The sequence below is a fragment of the Theropithecus gelada genome, chromosome 1 (genome assembly GCF_003255815.1).
Source record: "Theropithecus gelada isolate Dixy chromosome 1, Tgel_1.0, whole genome shotgun sequence".
Lineage (NCBI taxonomy): Eukaryota > Metazoa > Chordata > Mammalia > Primates > Cercopithecidae > Theropithecus > Theropithecus gelada.
This window is the reverse complement of record NC_037668.1, coordinates 121302607-121318340: the sequence shown is the minus strand read 5'-3', so window position 1 is coordinate 121318340 and position 15734 is coordinate 121302607. Positions and strand designations below refer to the sequence as shown.

General features: G+C 39.5%; 1 protein-coding gene across 4 annotated transcripts in view; it reads right to left on the bottom strand.

Annotated features, from left to right (window-relative positions):
* The window catches only part of MTF2 (metal response element binding transcription factor 2), a 59198-nt gene that overhangs the window by 27801 nt on the left and 15663 nt on the right, over nucleotides 1–15734 (bottom strand). For 2 of the 4 annotated variants that reach the window (XM_025355103.1, XM_025355104.1), the window contains exons 2-3: nucleotides 333–531; nucleotides 142–223 (exon numbers count right to left, since the gene is read on the bottom strand). The exons of 1 other annotated variant lie outside the window; for it this stretch is intronic. In XM_025355103.1, the coding sequence (XP_025210888.1) occupies nucleotides 142–223; nucleotides 333–531 (281 nt within the window). The remainder of the gene's footprint in view (nucleotides 1–141; nucleotides 224–332; nucleotides 532–15734) is intronic. One more of the 4 variants, XM_025355105.1, reaches the window with a different exon arrangement.

Genomic DNA, 15734 nt, shown 5'->3' with positions numbered 1-15734 from the left:
TGCTGATTTTTTAACCTCTCCTCAGAAGTAATACTGAGTTACCTAAATACACTGTATTCAACAGACAACATCATAATATGACAAGTTGAAGAAAATCAAATTTTAATTTAAATCATGTTCAAGAGAAATAGTAGCACCTGCCTGTTTGAATGTCCTTCCAGAGAACCCAGGATTTAGAACTGTCTTCAAATATGATGAAGCAGCTCTGTTTCAATATGTTTATCTGCAATACAGAGAAATACTTAACGGTGATCTCTTAAAATTAAAAACATGAAGTTATATTATTAAATGCTTACTGCAAAAACAGCAAAAGATACATTAAAGTAACTTGCCTTTTTGATAGTGCCAAGATAAAACAAGCCATCTGACCATCTAGCTAGGACATCCTGACCCTCTTCAAATTTACATGCTGGCTTTTTGGCTTTATGTCCATCCTGTAAAGACAGCTTGGTCAAGGATGTTGGGGTCTTTTGGTTTCGACGTAAAGGAGACCGCTTGTGGACCAGTGAATTACCTGCCCCTGTAGAGTCTCTGTTTAGAGAATAAAAGACCATATATAAGACTTACTTATAGAGCTTATTTTATACCAGTGGGATATTTTATATATTAAAGTTTTTCATTTGTTAAAAACCTTAAGACAAAGAAAAATATAAAAAGTACCTCAAATCATAAATACTCTCCAAACAAAGCAGTTTAAAACAAAATGATAACAATTCTCAATATCCATTCATTGCCTACTCTAAGTGAGGCCAAGACTCAGCAAACACTCCAAGATAACACATTCAAGGCAGCTGTCATCAAAATAACAGCTTTATGTTGAGGTTCGCAGGCCATGGTCATGAGCAAATAATGTCTTGAATCTCAAGACTGGGTTTAGTTAAAGAATAAAAGTGAATTACATTTTAATCTCTTGATTATGCCACATGCAGTTAAGACACACTAACCAGTGACTTCAAGGGATAGCTAGGTGTTATTCATACTTTTCACACTCAAAGGAAGGGCAGTCAGGACCTTCTCCTTACAGGGAATCACTACTGAACTGAGCAAACATGCAGACTGAGAGTTTAAAAAAAAAAAAAAAAAAAATTGATAACCAGCAATTTCATTAAATTATACACAAATAGAAAGTATACTATAAGGCCAGGTGCAATGGCTCATGCCTGTAATCCCAGCACTTTGGGAGGCCGAGGCGGATCACCTGAGGCCAGGAGTTCAAGACCAGCCTAGTCAACATGGTGAAACCCTGTCTCTACTAAAAAATACAAAAAGTAGCCGGGAGTGGTGGTACACACCTGTGATCCCAGCTACTGGGGAGGCTGAGGCAGGAGAATCATTTGAACCCAGGAGGTGGAGGTTGCAGTGAGCTAAGACCACACCACTGCACTCCAGCCTGGGCAACATAGCAAGACTCTTGTCTCAAAAAAAAAAAAAAGGAAAGTACACTATAAGAGTACTTAAAGGCAAAAAAAACAAAAAAAATTAAATACTGTGAAATTACATTATAACTTATGTATTAGACATTCCATAAACAGCAAAGCATACCACCATCAACTTTCTTAAAAGTAACAAAGCAGTGCTTGGTTTCACTCTTCCAAATTAGATTTTTCACTAATTAAACATACAGTGACATGTAAAACTAGATAGACAATAATTCTAAAAATAACATAAAAGTTTAGTAAAAATAAAATGAGCAGGAAAATTAAAGAAAAAAGTTTCAAAAAGTTCCTAAGTATTAGAAATATCTAATTTCAATACCTAAAAATACAGAAATTCTGGGAAACCCTGTCACATGCTAAAACACGGATGAACCCTGAAGACATTATGCTAAGTGAAATAAGCCAGACAAAATGGACAATTATTCCACTTATATGAGGTACCTAGACACTCAAAGTCATAGAGATGGAAAACAGAATGGCGACCAACTGCTAGGAAGAATGGGGAGCAGGGAGTTAGTGTTTAATGGGTACAGTGTTTCAGTTTGAAAGAAATAAATTTTAAAGATATCCAAAGAAATAACTGGTACCTTCCCAAATTTGCTGAAAAATATTATCTACACATCCAAGCAGCTCAACAAATTCCAAGTAGGATAAATGCAAAGAGATCTACACCCAGCCACATCATAGTAAAAATGCTGAAAGGCAAAAAAAAAAAAAATCTTGAAAGCAACAAGAGAAATACAATATATCACGTACAAGGAAACCCCAATAAGATTAACAGTTGACTTCTCATCAGAAACAATAAAGGCCAGAAGGCAGTGAGATGACATATTCAAAGTATGCAGGCTGCAGGGAATGGGTGCTGTCACCAGAGAATCTTATATCCAGCAAAACTATCTTTCAAAAATGAAGGTGAAATACACACTCCCAGATAAACAAAAACTGAATTTGTTATTAGCAGAGACATCTTACAATGAATACTACTATGACTGAAATCAATAAACCCAGAAAGAAATTCAAATACATGTATGTACACAAACACACACACACACCCAAAAGAACACCAACAAAAGTAATTATAAAATACAGCATAAATGCATATTCCCTCCAAAGCAAGTATACAAAACAATATGTACATAATTGTTAGACCCATAATATACAGAAATGTAATATATTTGGCAATAATAGCACAAAGGAAGTGTATAGGAGCAAAACTGTTTCAACTGTTTCAAAGAAATGACACAAGGCCAAGTGCAGCGTGGCTCACGCCCGTAATCCCAGCACTTTGGGAGGCTGAGGCAGGAGGATTCCAAGTTCAAGAGTAGCCTGGGCAACACCGGGAGAATGTCTCTAAAAAAATTAAAAAATAAAAATTAGCCAGGCATTGTGGCATGTGCCTGTGGTCCCAGCTACTCAGGAGTCTGGGGTGAGAGGACTATATGAGGCTAGGAGGTCGAGACTGCAGTGAGCTGTGATTGTGCCACTGCACTCCAGCCTGAGCAACAGAGAGAGAACCTGTCAAAAGAAAAGAAGAAAAGAAAAGAGAAAAATGGAAGGAAGAACGGACACAAGATGCTAACTTGAATTCACAGGAACAAACAAACAAACAAAAAAAAAGGTAAATAAGGTAAATATAAAACATAGATTGTCACTTCAAGAAAATACCTGCCTTATACAGAACTCAGTGGCTGTTTCAAGTAAAAATAGGGTTCCATGAAAAAGCTGCTAGTTCAGCTGGCAACTCAAACAATGGCACAAGTGCCTTATGCCATTTCTACTTTATCACACATATTAAAAACCTGGCTGGCACAGTGGCTCATGCCTGTAATTCCAGCATTTTGGAAGGCCAAGGCAGGTGAATCACTTGAGGCCAGGAGTTCAAGACAAGCCTGGCCAACATAGTGAAACCCCCTATCTCTACTAAAAATACAAAGTTAGCCAGGCGTGGTGGCACGTGCCTATAATCCCAGATACTCAGGAGGCTGAGGCAGGAGAACTGCTTGAGCCTGGAAGGCGGACACTGCAGTGAGCCAAGATCACACCACTGCACTCCAGCCTAGGCAACAGGGCAAAACTACGTCTCAAAAAAAAAAAAAAATTCTTAAGTGAAATAAGGTTTGGGGGTATATGTGTATATATATATACACATATATATATACACACACACACACACATACATATATATGTGTGTGTGTGTGTGTTTATGTTTTTTACTGTTAGTACACAACGAAGAATACAAGTACAGTTAGATGCCACTGCCTTGATTCATGCTAAGGCACAAAGCAATTTTATCTAACATTGTTTTTCTGTACCACAGTGAGTTGTGAGGAGAAGGCACTTTCGGTAGTGTAATTACAGGGGTTAAAAAGTTTAAATGTTTGACAAGATCAGTGCAAGAGAACATAAGTAAAAATGCAGGAAGAATCACAATGAATTCTCTATCATCAGGGATGCTCAAGGAGAGGGTAATACACCTCTTTCTCCAGACTTTGAAACAGTTTAATGCCTTCACAGTATGGGAATAACTCTATTAGCCATCAACTTTGAAAAAAGCTTTAAGGGGCAGGGTGCAGTGGCTCACACCTGTAATCCCAGCACTTTGGGAGGCCGAGGCGGGCAGATCACCTGAGGTCAGGAGTTCGAGACCAGCCTGACCAACATGGAGAAACCCCGTCTCTACTAAAAACACAAAATTAGCCTGGCGTGGTAGCGCATGTATGTAATCCCAGCTACCCAGGAGGCTGAGGCAGGAGAATCTCTGGAACCCAGGAGGTGGAGGTTGCAGTGAGCTGACATCACACCATTGTACTCCGGCCTGGGCAACAAGAGCAAAACTCTGTCTCAAAACAACAACAACAACAAAAAAGCTAAGTTCAGTGTTCACTTGACGGATTTTGCCTCCCTTCAGTTAAAAAAAAAAAAAAAATAGCCAAAGCCTGAACAATAATTAATCATGGGTGAAAAATGACCTCAGTAGAATGCCATGGCAGGTCTCTGTTAAGACCTAGAATCTTCCAACTCCAAAGCAGAAACTGTACAAAAATAAAAATTGCAAACATTCCCAGTTTCATATGCTTTGCGATTACTTCAATAAATAATCCCCTTTTCTCAGGATAGCAAGGTCTGTCTCTGTCTTAGTTTCCACCGTACTACTCCCACTGCATAGCACATCCTCAGGTCATAAGGTATAAAACATTTTTTTATTTTTCTATCTCCTTGTGTTTACGCTCTGCTTCTCCTAATATTTCTGGTGTGCTGTGTCTCAAATGAGACCTAACCTAATTATAGTTACCCTTGATTCCTTATGCCCCCTTCCTACCACCTCCTCATTTTTTCCCTCCCATTCACAGCCAAACCCCCAGGAAAAAACTACTGAGATTACCAAGTACCTAATCCTACATTAAACATTCAACATATTCATGGCCAGGCATGGTGGCTCACGCCTCTAATTCCAGCACTTTGGGAGGCCAGGACAGGCGGATCACGAGGTCAGGAATTTGAGACCAGTTTGGCCAACATGGCAAAATCCCGTCTCTACTAAAAATACAAAAATTAGCTGGGCGTGGTGGTGGGCACCTGTAATCCCAGCTACTCAGGAGGCTGAGGCAGGAGAACTGCTTGAACCCGGGAGGCGGAGGTTACAGTACCCGAGACCACACCATTGCACTCCAGCCTGAGCGACAAGAGCAAGACTCTGGTCTCAAAAAAAAACAAAAAAACAAAAAAAACAAAAAAACCGCACAACATTCAACATATTCATTCACAAATCATTTTTGGGTCCCTATTATGAGCCACATACTGTGCCAGGCACTAGATATATAGAGGCAATTTAATACTCAGAGCACTGTTTTAGAGATATTTTTGCAGATTAGATTTTACAGATCCTTTTTACATGAGGAAACTGCAACTGCAAGACAGATTATAACTTGATGAAGTTTACTATAGGATACAAACCAGAGCCAGCATTCAATAAATCTTCTCTCTGAGGACCCTCCCATTAGCATTCAACTATGCTTAAAAACTTGCAAGGATCTTGGGGGTCAGGGGTAGAATAAAATTCTCTTGATTCTTTGTGGTCCCTTTCCACCACTTCCTCCTCTTTCCTCCCATTCACAAGCAAATCTCCAGGGTAAATTTATACACACTTAACGTCTCCACTCCTATAGTCTCCTCCCCTTTTCAGTCTTCAGCCCACTTCAACCCACCAACCTCCCCCAAAACAGGGAATGTCTGTCTCTTATTCACACTTGTATCCTCAATCTCTGCATAGGGCATGACACAAAAATGGTAGAAGGATTATGCAGAATTTATAAAGTTCAAGTCAAGAAACGCCTATATTTAAGGAGTTACATTTTTTATCTAACCAATATTTAAGGAGTTTAACTTTTCATCTTTATCTACTTTTTTTTTTTGAGATGGAGTCTCGCTCTGTCGCCAGGCTGGAGTGCAGTGGCGTGATCTTGGCTCACTGCAACCTCCACCTCCTGGGTTCAAGAGATTCTTGTGCCTCAGCCTCCCGGGTAGCTAGGATTACAGATGCATGCCACCACGCCCAGGTAATTTTTGTATTTTAATAGAGACAGGGCTTCACCGTGTTGGCCAGAATGGTCTCGATCTCCTGACCTTGTGATCTGCCCAACTCGGCCTCCCAGAGTGCTGGGATTACAGACCTGAGCCACAGCACCCGGGATACATTTTTAATCTAATGTCTCTAAGCACAAATCATCTGTTTTGCTTTAAGTAAAAAATAGACTCTACTTTCATTCACATTTAAGACAAATACACATCAACCTTTTACCCACATAAACATAAATCCTATATAAAACTGCATTAATAGAGAGATCATTTGTGCCAGGCATGGTGGCTCACACCTTTAATCCTAGCATTTTGGGAGGCTGAGGCAGGAGGATCACTTGAGCCTAGGAATTTGAGACCAGCCTGGGCAACATAGAGAGACCTTGTCTCTACCAAAAAAAAAAATTATCTGGGTGTAGTGGCACACGCTGTGGTCCCAGCTACTCAGGAGGCTGAGGTGGGAGGATCACTTGAGCCCAGGAGGTTGAGGCTTCAGTGAGCCATGATTTCATCAATGCACTCCAGCCTAGACAACAGAGCAAGACCCTGTAACAAAAACCAAAAAATACACACATAAATAACTTGTAAAAGCATTATCTTCTTTTAAAATTTCTCTGTCCAAAAAAACTTACAGAAAACAAAGCAAGAAAAGAGTACATTACCCATAATGCCACAACTCAAATATATGTAGGATAAACATCATTGTACATTTTCCTCTCCTAAGGGTTTTCCTCTATGCAGTTTCCCCCATCCCATTATTGTCACTGATTACTTCCCTCTTTGCTAGAAGACCTTTATTAGAAGCCAAATTAATTTTTCTAATTTTAGAATTTATTATTTCCTTTCTGATTACAAAGGTAAACATGCTGATGTTAGAATAATATAGAAACATATAGTTAAAAGTGAAAATTCTCCATGCAATCTCCCCCCACAAAAAAAAGTTAATCTCCTGATTTTTCTTATTTGTACTACATATCTATAATTCATATAAATGTTTTTAATAAAATACAGGATATTATATATATTGTTCTATAAATTTTCTCACATAACAATGTATCTTGAACAATGTGATTTCCACCTGTTATGTAAATATAAAATAAAAGCACATAAAATAATCTTTGCATCAGCTGCTAAACTGCTTTCCAACCATTACCCAATGGAGGAACATTTATGATGTTTCCAACATTTTACCATTACCCAATGGAGGAACATTTAGGGTGTTTTCAATGTTTTAACATAAGCAGTAATATAAAGCTCATTCTTCTACATTCCCAACTACTATATAGGATAAATAATAAAGATAATTACTATATATATAACATACTATGTATATTTTTCCTTTTTATAATAGAAAATTACAAATGTAGACAAAACAAGTATAATGAATCAGCAACTAACATCCAGTTTCAATTATAATTTCTTTTTTTTTTTTTTTCTTGAGACAGTCTCACTGTGTCACCCAGGCTGAAGTGCAGCGGTGCGATCTCGGCTCACTGCAACCTCTGCCTCCCGGGTTCAAGCAATTCTCCTGCCTCAGCCTCCCAAGTAGCTGAGACTACAGGTGCCCGCCACCATGCCCGGCTAATTTCTTTTGTAGTTTTTGCAAAGACAGGGTTTCACTATGTTGACCAGGCTGGTCTTGTACTCCTGACCTTGTGATTTGCCCACCAAAGTGCTGGGATTACAGGTGTGAGCCACCGCACCTGGCCCATATACTCTCATGGCTAATATTATTTCATTTATATACCCATATCCCACCATCCTCATATTATGTATATTTTTAAATATCATAGGTATTGTCAAATTATTCTCCCAATAGGTACCACCAACTCACACTGTCACTACACTTTCACCAACAGGAAGAATTATCAGTTTTTTGCTTTTTGACAACACACACTCTATTTCTGTCTACATCTCTATTAGTAGTAGTAAAAAAGCATGTTTCTCATAGGTTTGTTAACAATTTTTTTTTGAGACAGGGTCTCTCTCTGTCACCCAGGCTGAAGTGCAGTGGTGCAATCATGGGTCACTGCAGCCTCAATCTCCCGGGCTCAAGGGATCCTCCCACTTCAGTCTCCCAAGCAGCTGGGACTATAGGCACACACCATGCCACCATGCCCACCTGATTTTTTTTTTATTATTTTTAGCAGGAATGGGAGCAGGTCCCAAACTCCTGAGCTCAAGTAATCCCTCCGCTCTGGCCTCCCAAAGTTCTGGGATTATAAGCATGAGCCACCATGCCCGGCCTATTAACAATTTCTAAGTCTTCTGGAAACTGCAGTTGATGTTCTTTGCCCATTTTTAAATGAAATGTTAATCTTTTCATAATTTTGAAGAGCATCTTATATGTTACAACCCTTTCTTACACATATTACAAACATTTTTCTGAGTTCATATACTAAAGTGCCATGAGAAACAGACTTTTTGATTGGGGGATCAGTACTCCTTCTGGGTACTCAGTTGACTGTGGTCAGTAGCTACAAAGCTATATCCCTCATCTCACCTCAAAAGTAGCTACAAAGCTATATCCCTCATCTCACCTCATCTCAGATACAAACTGCCTCTCCTGTTTAAGCAGTCAGGGATTGAGGGGAGGGAGAAAGAGGTAGTCATTATACAACGGGCAGTTTAACAAAGTAAAAAGTTTTATGGAGATGGCTCAACGTATTTAATATCACTGAACTGTACACTGAAAATTGGTTAAGATGGGCCAGGCATTGTTGCTCACACCTGTAACTCCAGCTCTTTGGGAGGCCAAGGCAGGAGGGCTGCTTGAGGCCAGGAGTTCAAGACCAGCCTAAGTAACACAAGATTCAGGCTCTAAAAAAAATTAATTTATTTGAAATTAGCCAGATGTAGTGGGATGTGCCTATAGTCCCAGCTACTTAGGAAGCTGAGATGGGAGAACTGCATGAGCCTGGGAGGTCAAGGCTGCAGTGAGCTGTGACTGCACCACTGCATTCCAGCCTGGGTAACAGGGAGACCCCATCTCAAAAAAAAAAAAAAAAAAAAAAACCCAGCCTAAGCAACATGGCAAGACCACATTTCTACAAAAAATTTTTTAAAAATTTGCCAGGCGAGATGGCACATGCCTGCAGGATCACTTGGGCTCAGGAGTTCAAGACTGCAGTGAGCTAGAATCACATCACTGCACTCCAGCCTGGGGAATAGAGACCTTATCGCCTTAAAAAAAAAAAAGGTTAAGATCGTAAATTTTGTTATATGTATTTTACCCCAGTAAAAAGATTAGGAGAGAGGGCCCATAGTCACTACCACTGGATCACTGCTAGTGATATATCTTGAAAGAGACTGCCTGGAAAAATAAGTTTCTTCCCTTGAGACCAAGTGTTCAAGCCAGTAACTCTTGGTTTACTACCCCAGAATACATAAGACCTTGATTCAAGAACTTGAAAACTGGATGTTTAATTCAAAACGAGTGTGGCTTAGGGAAAACGGATTAATTCTTCCCAATCCATTCCTCAATTTGCTCTTCTAGTGAACTAAATAAAAAACTATCTGAATTCTTAGGTGCCATCTTCCCCTGCCCACAATTTCTTCCCTTCCCCAGGAAAAGTAGTAAGTATGTGGGTCAATCACACGTAAAAAAGTGCTATTTTTGGTGAAAACTTTCATACAGATATGGTCAAATTCGTGAGGTCAAACAGGGCCAAAGTAAGGCCCAGGTATAAAGGAAGCAACAGGTAATCTGCTTAAGCTTGGCACTGCATTAAAGCTATGAAGAAGGAATTCTCTTTTATCTCTTGAGACAGGTATGTAAAATGAAGCCTGAAACTGGTTGCCTTCTTTCTGGTTGAGGTTTCCCTGAAAGTAGAATGTCAAAGAGAACCAGGATTGAACTTAAAGGACAGAAAGCATAAAGCAAGCAGCTTAAAGGCCGGCTCTACTCTACTTCTTAGTTCTAGAAACAATACAAACAGCTGGGCGCTGTGGCTCATGCCTGTAATCCCAGCACTTTGGGAGGCCGAGGCGGGCAGATCACGAGGTCAGGAGATCAAGAACATCCTAGCTAACACACAGTGAAACCCCGTCTCTACTGAAAATACAAAAAACTTAGCCAGGCATGGTGGCTAAGACACGAGAATGGTGTGAATCCGGGAGGCAGAGCCTGCAATGAGCCAAGATCATGCCACTGCACTCCAGTGTGGGCGACAGACCGAGACTCTGTCTCAAAAAAAAAAAAAAAAAATACAAACATAATGCTACATACATGGCTTTTTAGAAAAATAGCAAACAGTATAGAAAAAAATTAAGGTGAAAATCAATAGTTCCTCACTCCACCACTTCTAATATTCTAGTCTTACTCTCAGAGGCAAGCAGTTTTTTTTTAACTCTTTCAACAATGTCTTCTGAAGGTACCCTCATATTTACAAATAATGTGTTTATACTTCTCTTTTTAAATTGATCGACTTCAAATCTGACTTCCTGCTATTGAAGTTGACAATTCACATCTTATGCCAACTCCTATTTCCTACCTCCTATCCTCTACAAATCTTATTATTTTCACTAAATCAGTAAGTTTACTTATTGTACAATGCGTAAATATTGGTCACTGCAAAGATAAGTGGTGTACCCTTATTAAATATCCTTTCTTATTTGCTTTCAATTTTTCCCAAAATTGCTTAATATATCCCTCTGTTGCCTCCTGTTTCAAACTGTCAATGATAATTTCAAATCTTTTTTCCACATGTAACTCCTGCTTCTAAAGCTCTCCATGTTCCTGTGCCAATCTAGAATGACTATCCTCTAAGCCTTGCCCTTGTCATCTTGGAAGATCCCCCTTGTCACTCTGCTTTCTAGATCCCATATTCTTTTGCTGTAGCAGTGGCTTACAATAGAAGGCTGTATATGTATATCTATTTCAACCCCATCCTCCCAATTGACCAATACTTTCCCAAATACAGAATTTAATGTTGAAAATAATCTTCCCTCAGAAGTTTGATAATATTCCTCTACTACACTCAGCATTCATAATGAAAAATCTGATGCCACTCTGACTTTTACTCCTTTATAGGTTACCATTTTTCCCTCAGAAAGTTTCTAGGATCTTCCTTTATCTTTAATGTCTTAAAATTTCATAATGATGTATCTAGGCATAAGGTCTTCTTTCAATCATCCTGTCCAGCCCTTGGTAAATCCTTTGTTTTTCTGTTTATCTTAGACTCTCCTTTGATGCAGCAGGCTTTTCTCAACTATTTAGTGGTCCTTAGTTGTCCACTGACAGTTAAGATTGAGGTTATATAAACCTACATGGGATCTCTTTACATGTGATTCAGGATTTGTAGAGAGGTGAGCTTTGCCTTAGTGTGATCAGATAGGGAGGCAACACTTAGACTGATAAACTCTGCCAAAATATGGAGGTCTTTCTTCAGGACCTTATCAATGTAAAAACCCACTCTATATCCTTTACCTGAGGGGCTAGACAACTGGGTATAGGTGGGTAGTGTCCATCTGTTTACGATATAGACAAACATCCCCCCATTACCATCTGTAAATGTTATCCTCTCATTCCTCACCTTGCTGGAACCCATGGTCAGGGGTTACTGAGACCAGTGGCTCAAAATCAGCAGATACCCTAGTTTTACAACTGCGCAACACTGAGAAGAAACACATTCATTAGAGAACAAAGTTAAAATTTTGAAACCATTACAGTAGGTATTAAGTATCATAAATACTGCAAATAAACTATATTACAAATTACAGACCAACTGACTTGGAATCCCAATTCCTATTTGTAATGGTTCATATGCAAAAATGCAGCCTTCTTATAAACAACCAATATATACACATTTGTCTCCTAACCTACTGACAACTTATATTTGAAAACTGGTATCTCGGTGTATACTTTAATTAATCAGAACATGTTAACCAACCAAAACATCCATACCTCAAATCATTTTATAATAAGAGTCCAATGAGAGTTAAGGAAAACATGATTATTTTATTTAAACTCAATGGCTCTGGTCATTCAACAAATACACAATGCCTGCTATATGCCAGGTACCATGCCAGGTGTTAAGAGAGACAAATGTGGAAAGATACAGTACATACCACCAAGGAACATAGCCTTTGTAGAGAAACACATGTGCACACCAAAAATCTATATGCAGTGTAATTCCTATAATGAATAAATACAAGAAGAATAATATCTAATCTGTCCAGGAGCAAAAGGCAAGGACAGACAAAACTTCGTCAAGACTTAGCTTTTTAACTGCAGACTTAAAGGATGAGTAGTAGTTTCAGAGATGAACCTAAGAGAGGATTTCATAAGCCTGGGGAACATATGTAAAGGCACAAAGTCATGAGACAACACACACTTTTCTAGGAACAAAACTGCAGTATAACTGCAGCTCAAATTAGAGAGAAAGTGGCATAGATAACACTGAATAAATGAAAAAAGACCATGCTATAAGAGTAGAGACATTGCCTCTTTGTCTTATTTACGTTACACATCCCCTGTACCTGGCACACACACATTCTCAATACTGACTGAATAAACAAACGCTACGCAAAAGAGAGAAAAAGATGGGAACCCAAATAAATCAGCAAAAATCTATTAATAAGAAAAGGGCCAGGCGTGGTGGTTCACGCCTGTAATCCCAGCACTGTGGGAGGCTGAGGTGGGCAGATCATTTAAGGTCAGGAGCTCAAGACCAGCTTGGACAACAAGGTGAAACCCCGTCACTACTAAAAATACAAAAAGTAACTGGGCATGGGGGCGTGCACCTCTAATCCCAGCTACTCAGGAGGCTGAGGCACAAGAATTGCTTGAACCTGTGAGGCGGAGGTTGCAGTGAGCTGAGATCGCACCACTGCACTCCTGCCTGGGCAACAGAGTGAGATTCCATCTCGAAAAAACAGAAAGGAAAAACCTGAAATCAGGCCATGAAGAAACTGGAATTTTAAAACATCCCTGGATAGTAGGGTTTTAAGTAATCTAGTTTACATACTTTATATTTTCCAAGTTTTTAAAAATAATCATGGCATCACTCTTATAACAATAAATAATTTAAAAGTAAAACAGACAGACATTAAGAATTAACTTTATGTGGTATGGAGAGCAAAGGAGAAATTCAGAACAACTCCCAAGTTTTTAACTTGGGAAATTGGGAGGATGGTATGGGGGAAATTAGGAGGAAAGCAGTAGAGAGTTTAAATCACCTCTTTCATCTAAGAAAGGATGTCTGCTAGGCAAAATATTTACAAAAACTGACCATATACTGATCTATAAAGCAAGTCTGAACAAATTTTAAGCTACAAAATCACACAGCATATATTTTATTACTACAATGCCATTAGATTCCAAAATCATTAAAAAGATAACTTAAATGTTTGGAAACCAAGACCTACACTTTTAGGCCAGGCGCAGTAGCTCAGGCCTGTAACCCCAGCACCTTGGGAGGCCAAGGTGAGAAGATCATTTGGGCTCAGGAGTTCGAGACCAGCCTAGGCAACATGGCAAAACCGCATCTCTACAAAAAATTAAAAATTAGCCAGGCATGATGGTGCATGTCCGTAGGCCCAGCTACTCAGGAGCCTGAGGCAGGAGGATCAACTGAGCCCAAGAGATTAAGGCTGCAGTGAGACATGATCACACCACTGCACTCCAGCGTGGGAAGTTGACCGAGACCCTGTCTCAAAAAAAAAAAAAGAAAACATACACTTTTAAATAATCCATGGGCCAAAGAAGAAATCATGACAGAAATTAGCAAGTATTCGAAGTTGAACAACAAAAAGCACATATTAAAAACTTGTGGGATGCAGCTAAAGCAGTAGTTGCAGAGGTAAGTCTCAAAATATACCTGATAGAAAAGAAAAAAAAAGTTAATGAATTGAGTAGCTATCTCATGTTGAAGGGATAAAAAAGAAAATAAGCCCCCAAAAAGTATAAAAATAAAAGAACAGAAATTAACACGGGGAAAAAAAAAAAAAAAAAAGCATACGACAGAACAAATGGCAACAAAAGCTGTTCCTCTGAAAAAACTAATAAAATTGGAAAATATTTGGGAAAGACTATTCATGAAGTCTAGAAAGCAGCTGGCGATTAAGATCCACAGCTCAGTAGGACTTTGCTGTATTAAGATAGGAGAGTAAAGATTTACTTGTTCCTTCTTATGACAAAACAAAGAGAAAAGAAAAAATTAAAACACACTCCATCTTCAACCATACATGTTCCACGTTCACGTTACATGTGAAATTCTAAATCACAATATATGAAGACGGAAGGCAGATGGAAGAATGAATGCTTGTAAAATAAGGAAGAAAATTAAACATAAGTGTCAGCTGAAAGAACAATGAGGAATAAGAAGTAAATCCATTGCTCTGCAGAACCTCAAAAGACTAAAGAATTGTTGACACAAGACTCAAAAGACAGAGGTCAAGTGGGAGCATTAAGAATGGAGAAATAGACCGGGTGCAGTGGCTCACGCCTGCAATCCCAGCACTTTGGGAGGCCAAAGCAGGCGGATCACAAGGTCAGGAGTTTAAGACCAGCCTGGCCAATATGGTGAAACCCCATCTCACTAAAAATACAAGAATTAGCTGGGTGTGGTGACGGGCACCTGAAGTCCCAGCTACTCGGGAGGCTGAAGCAGAAGAATCGCTTGAACCCGGGAGGTGGATGTTGCACTGAGCTGAGATCACACCACTGCACTCCAGCCTGGGCGACAGAGCGAGACTCCGTCTCAAAAAAAAAGAATGGAGAAATAGGCAGGGTAGCTCACGCCTGTAATCCCAGTCAGTACTTTGGGAGGCCAATGTGGGCGGATCACTTGTGGTCAGGAGTTCGAGACCATCCTGGCCAACATGGTGAAAGCCAGTCTCTACTAAAAATATAAAAATTAGCTGGACATAGTGGTGGATTCCTGTAATCCCAGCTACTTGGGAGGCTGAGGCAGGAGAATCGCTTGAACCCAGGAGGCAGAGGTTGCAGTGGGCCAAGATTGCACCATTGCATTCCAGCCTCGGCAACAAGAGCTAAACTCCATCTCAAAAATAAAATACAATTAAAAAGAATGGAGAAATACGTAGAAGTTGGTGTAAAAGGACACTTGGAAGCCAGACGAGGATCACTTGAGGCAAGAAGTTCGCAACCAGCCTGGTCAATAAGGAGACCCCACCACTACAAAAAAAATTTTTTTTAATTACTCAGGCATGGTGGCATGCACCTGTAGTCCCAGCTTCTCAGCTACTCAGAACACTTACGTGGGAGGATCACTTGAGCCCAGGAGTTTGAGGCGGCAGTGAGCTATAATCACAGTGAGCTATATAATTCAGCCACTCCATTCCAGCCTGGATAACAGAGCAAGACCATGTCTCCAAAAAAAAAAAAAAAAAAAAAAAGACACTTGGAATCCCCAAGTCACATCTCCTACCCTGTACATCCCATCAGAATATGGAACGTTTATTCTTTCAAGGAATTGAATCAAGGGAAATACAAGTCACAGAGAGGGGAATAGGTAAGGCGCCAGCTGAAAATAGAGGTAAATTTTCTCTATAAATATATTCAAGCCAATAAATGAAAAAGAAAATGAATGTTTTAAATCACCATTTTGCAACATCTAATGAATAAACAGATCTATGCACTGAGCATGAGTAGCTGCTAAGACCACAGCAAGAGAAACATTACATGCTTTCTGACGGGACAACACACAGCACATGTGAAATAGTCTTGCCCACCCCACCCCCAAAAAGGCAAACCTGAAC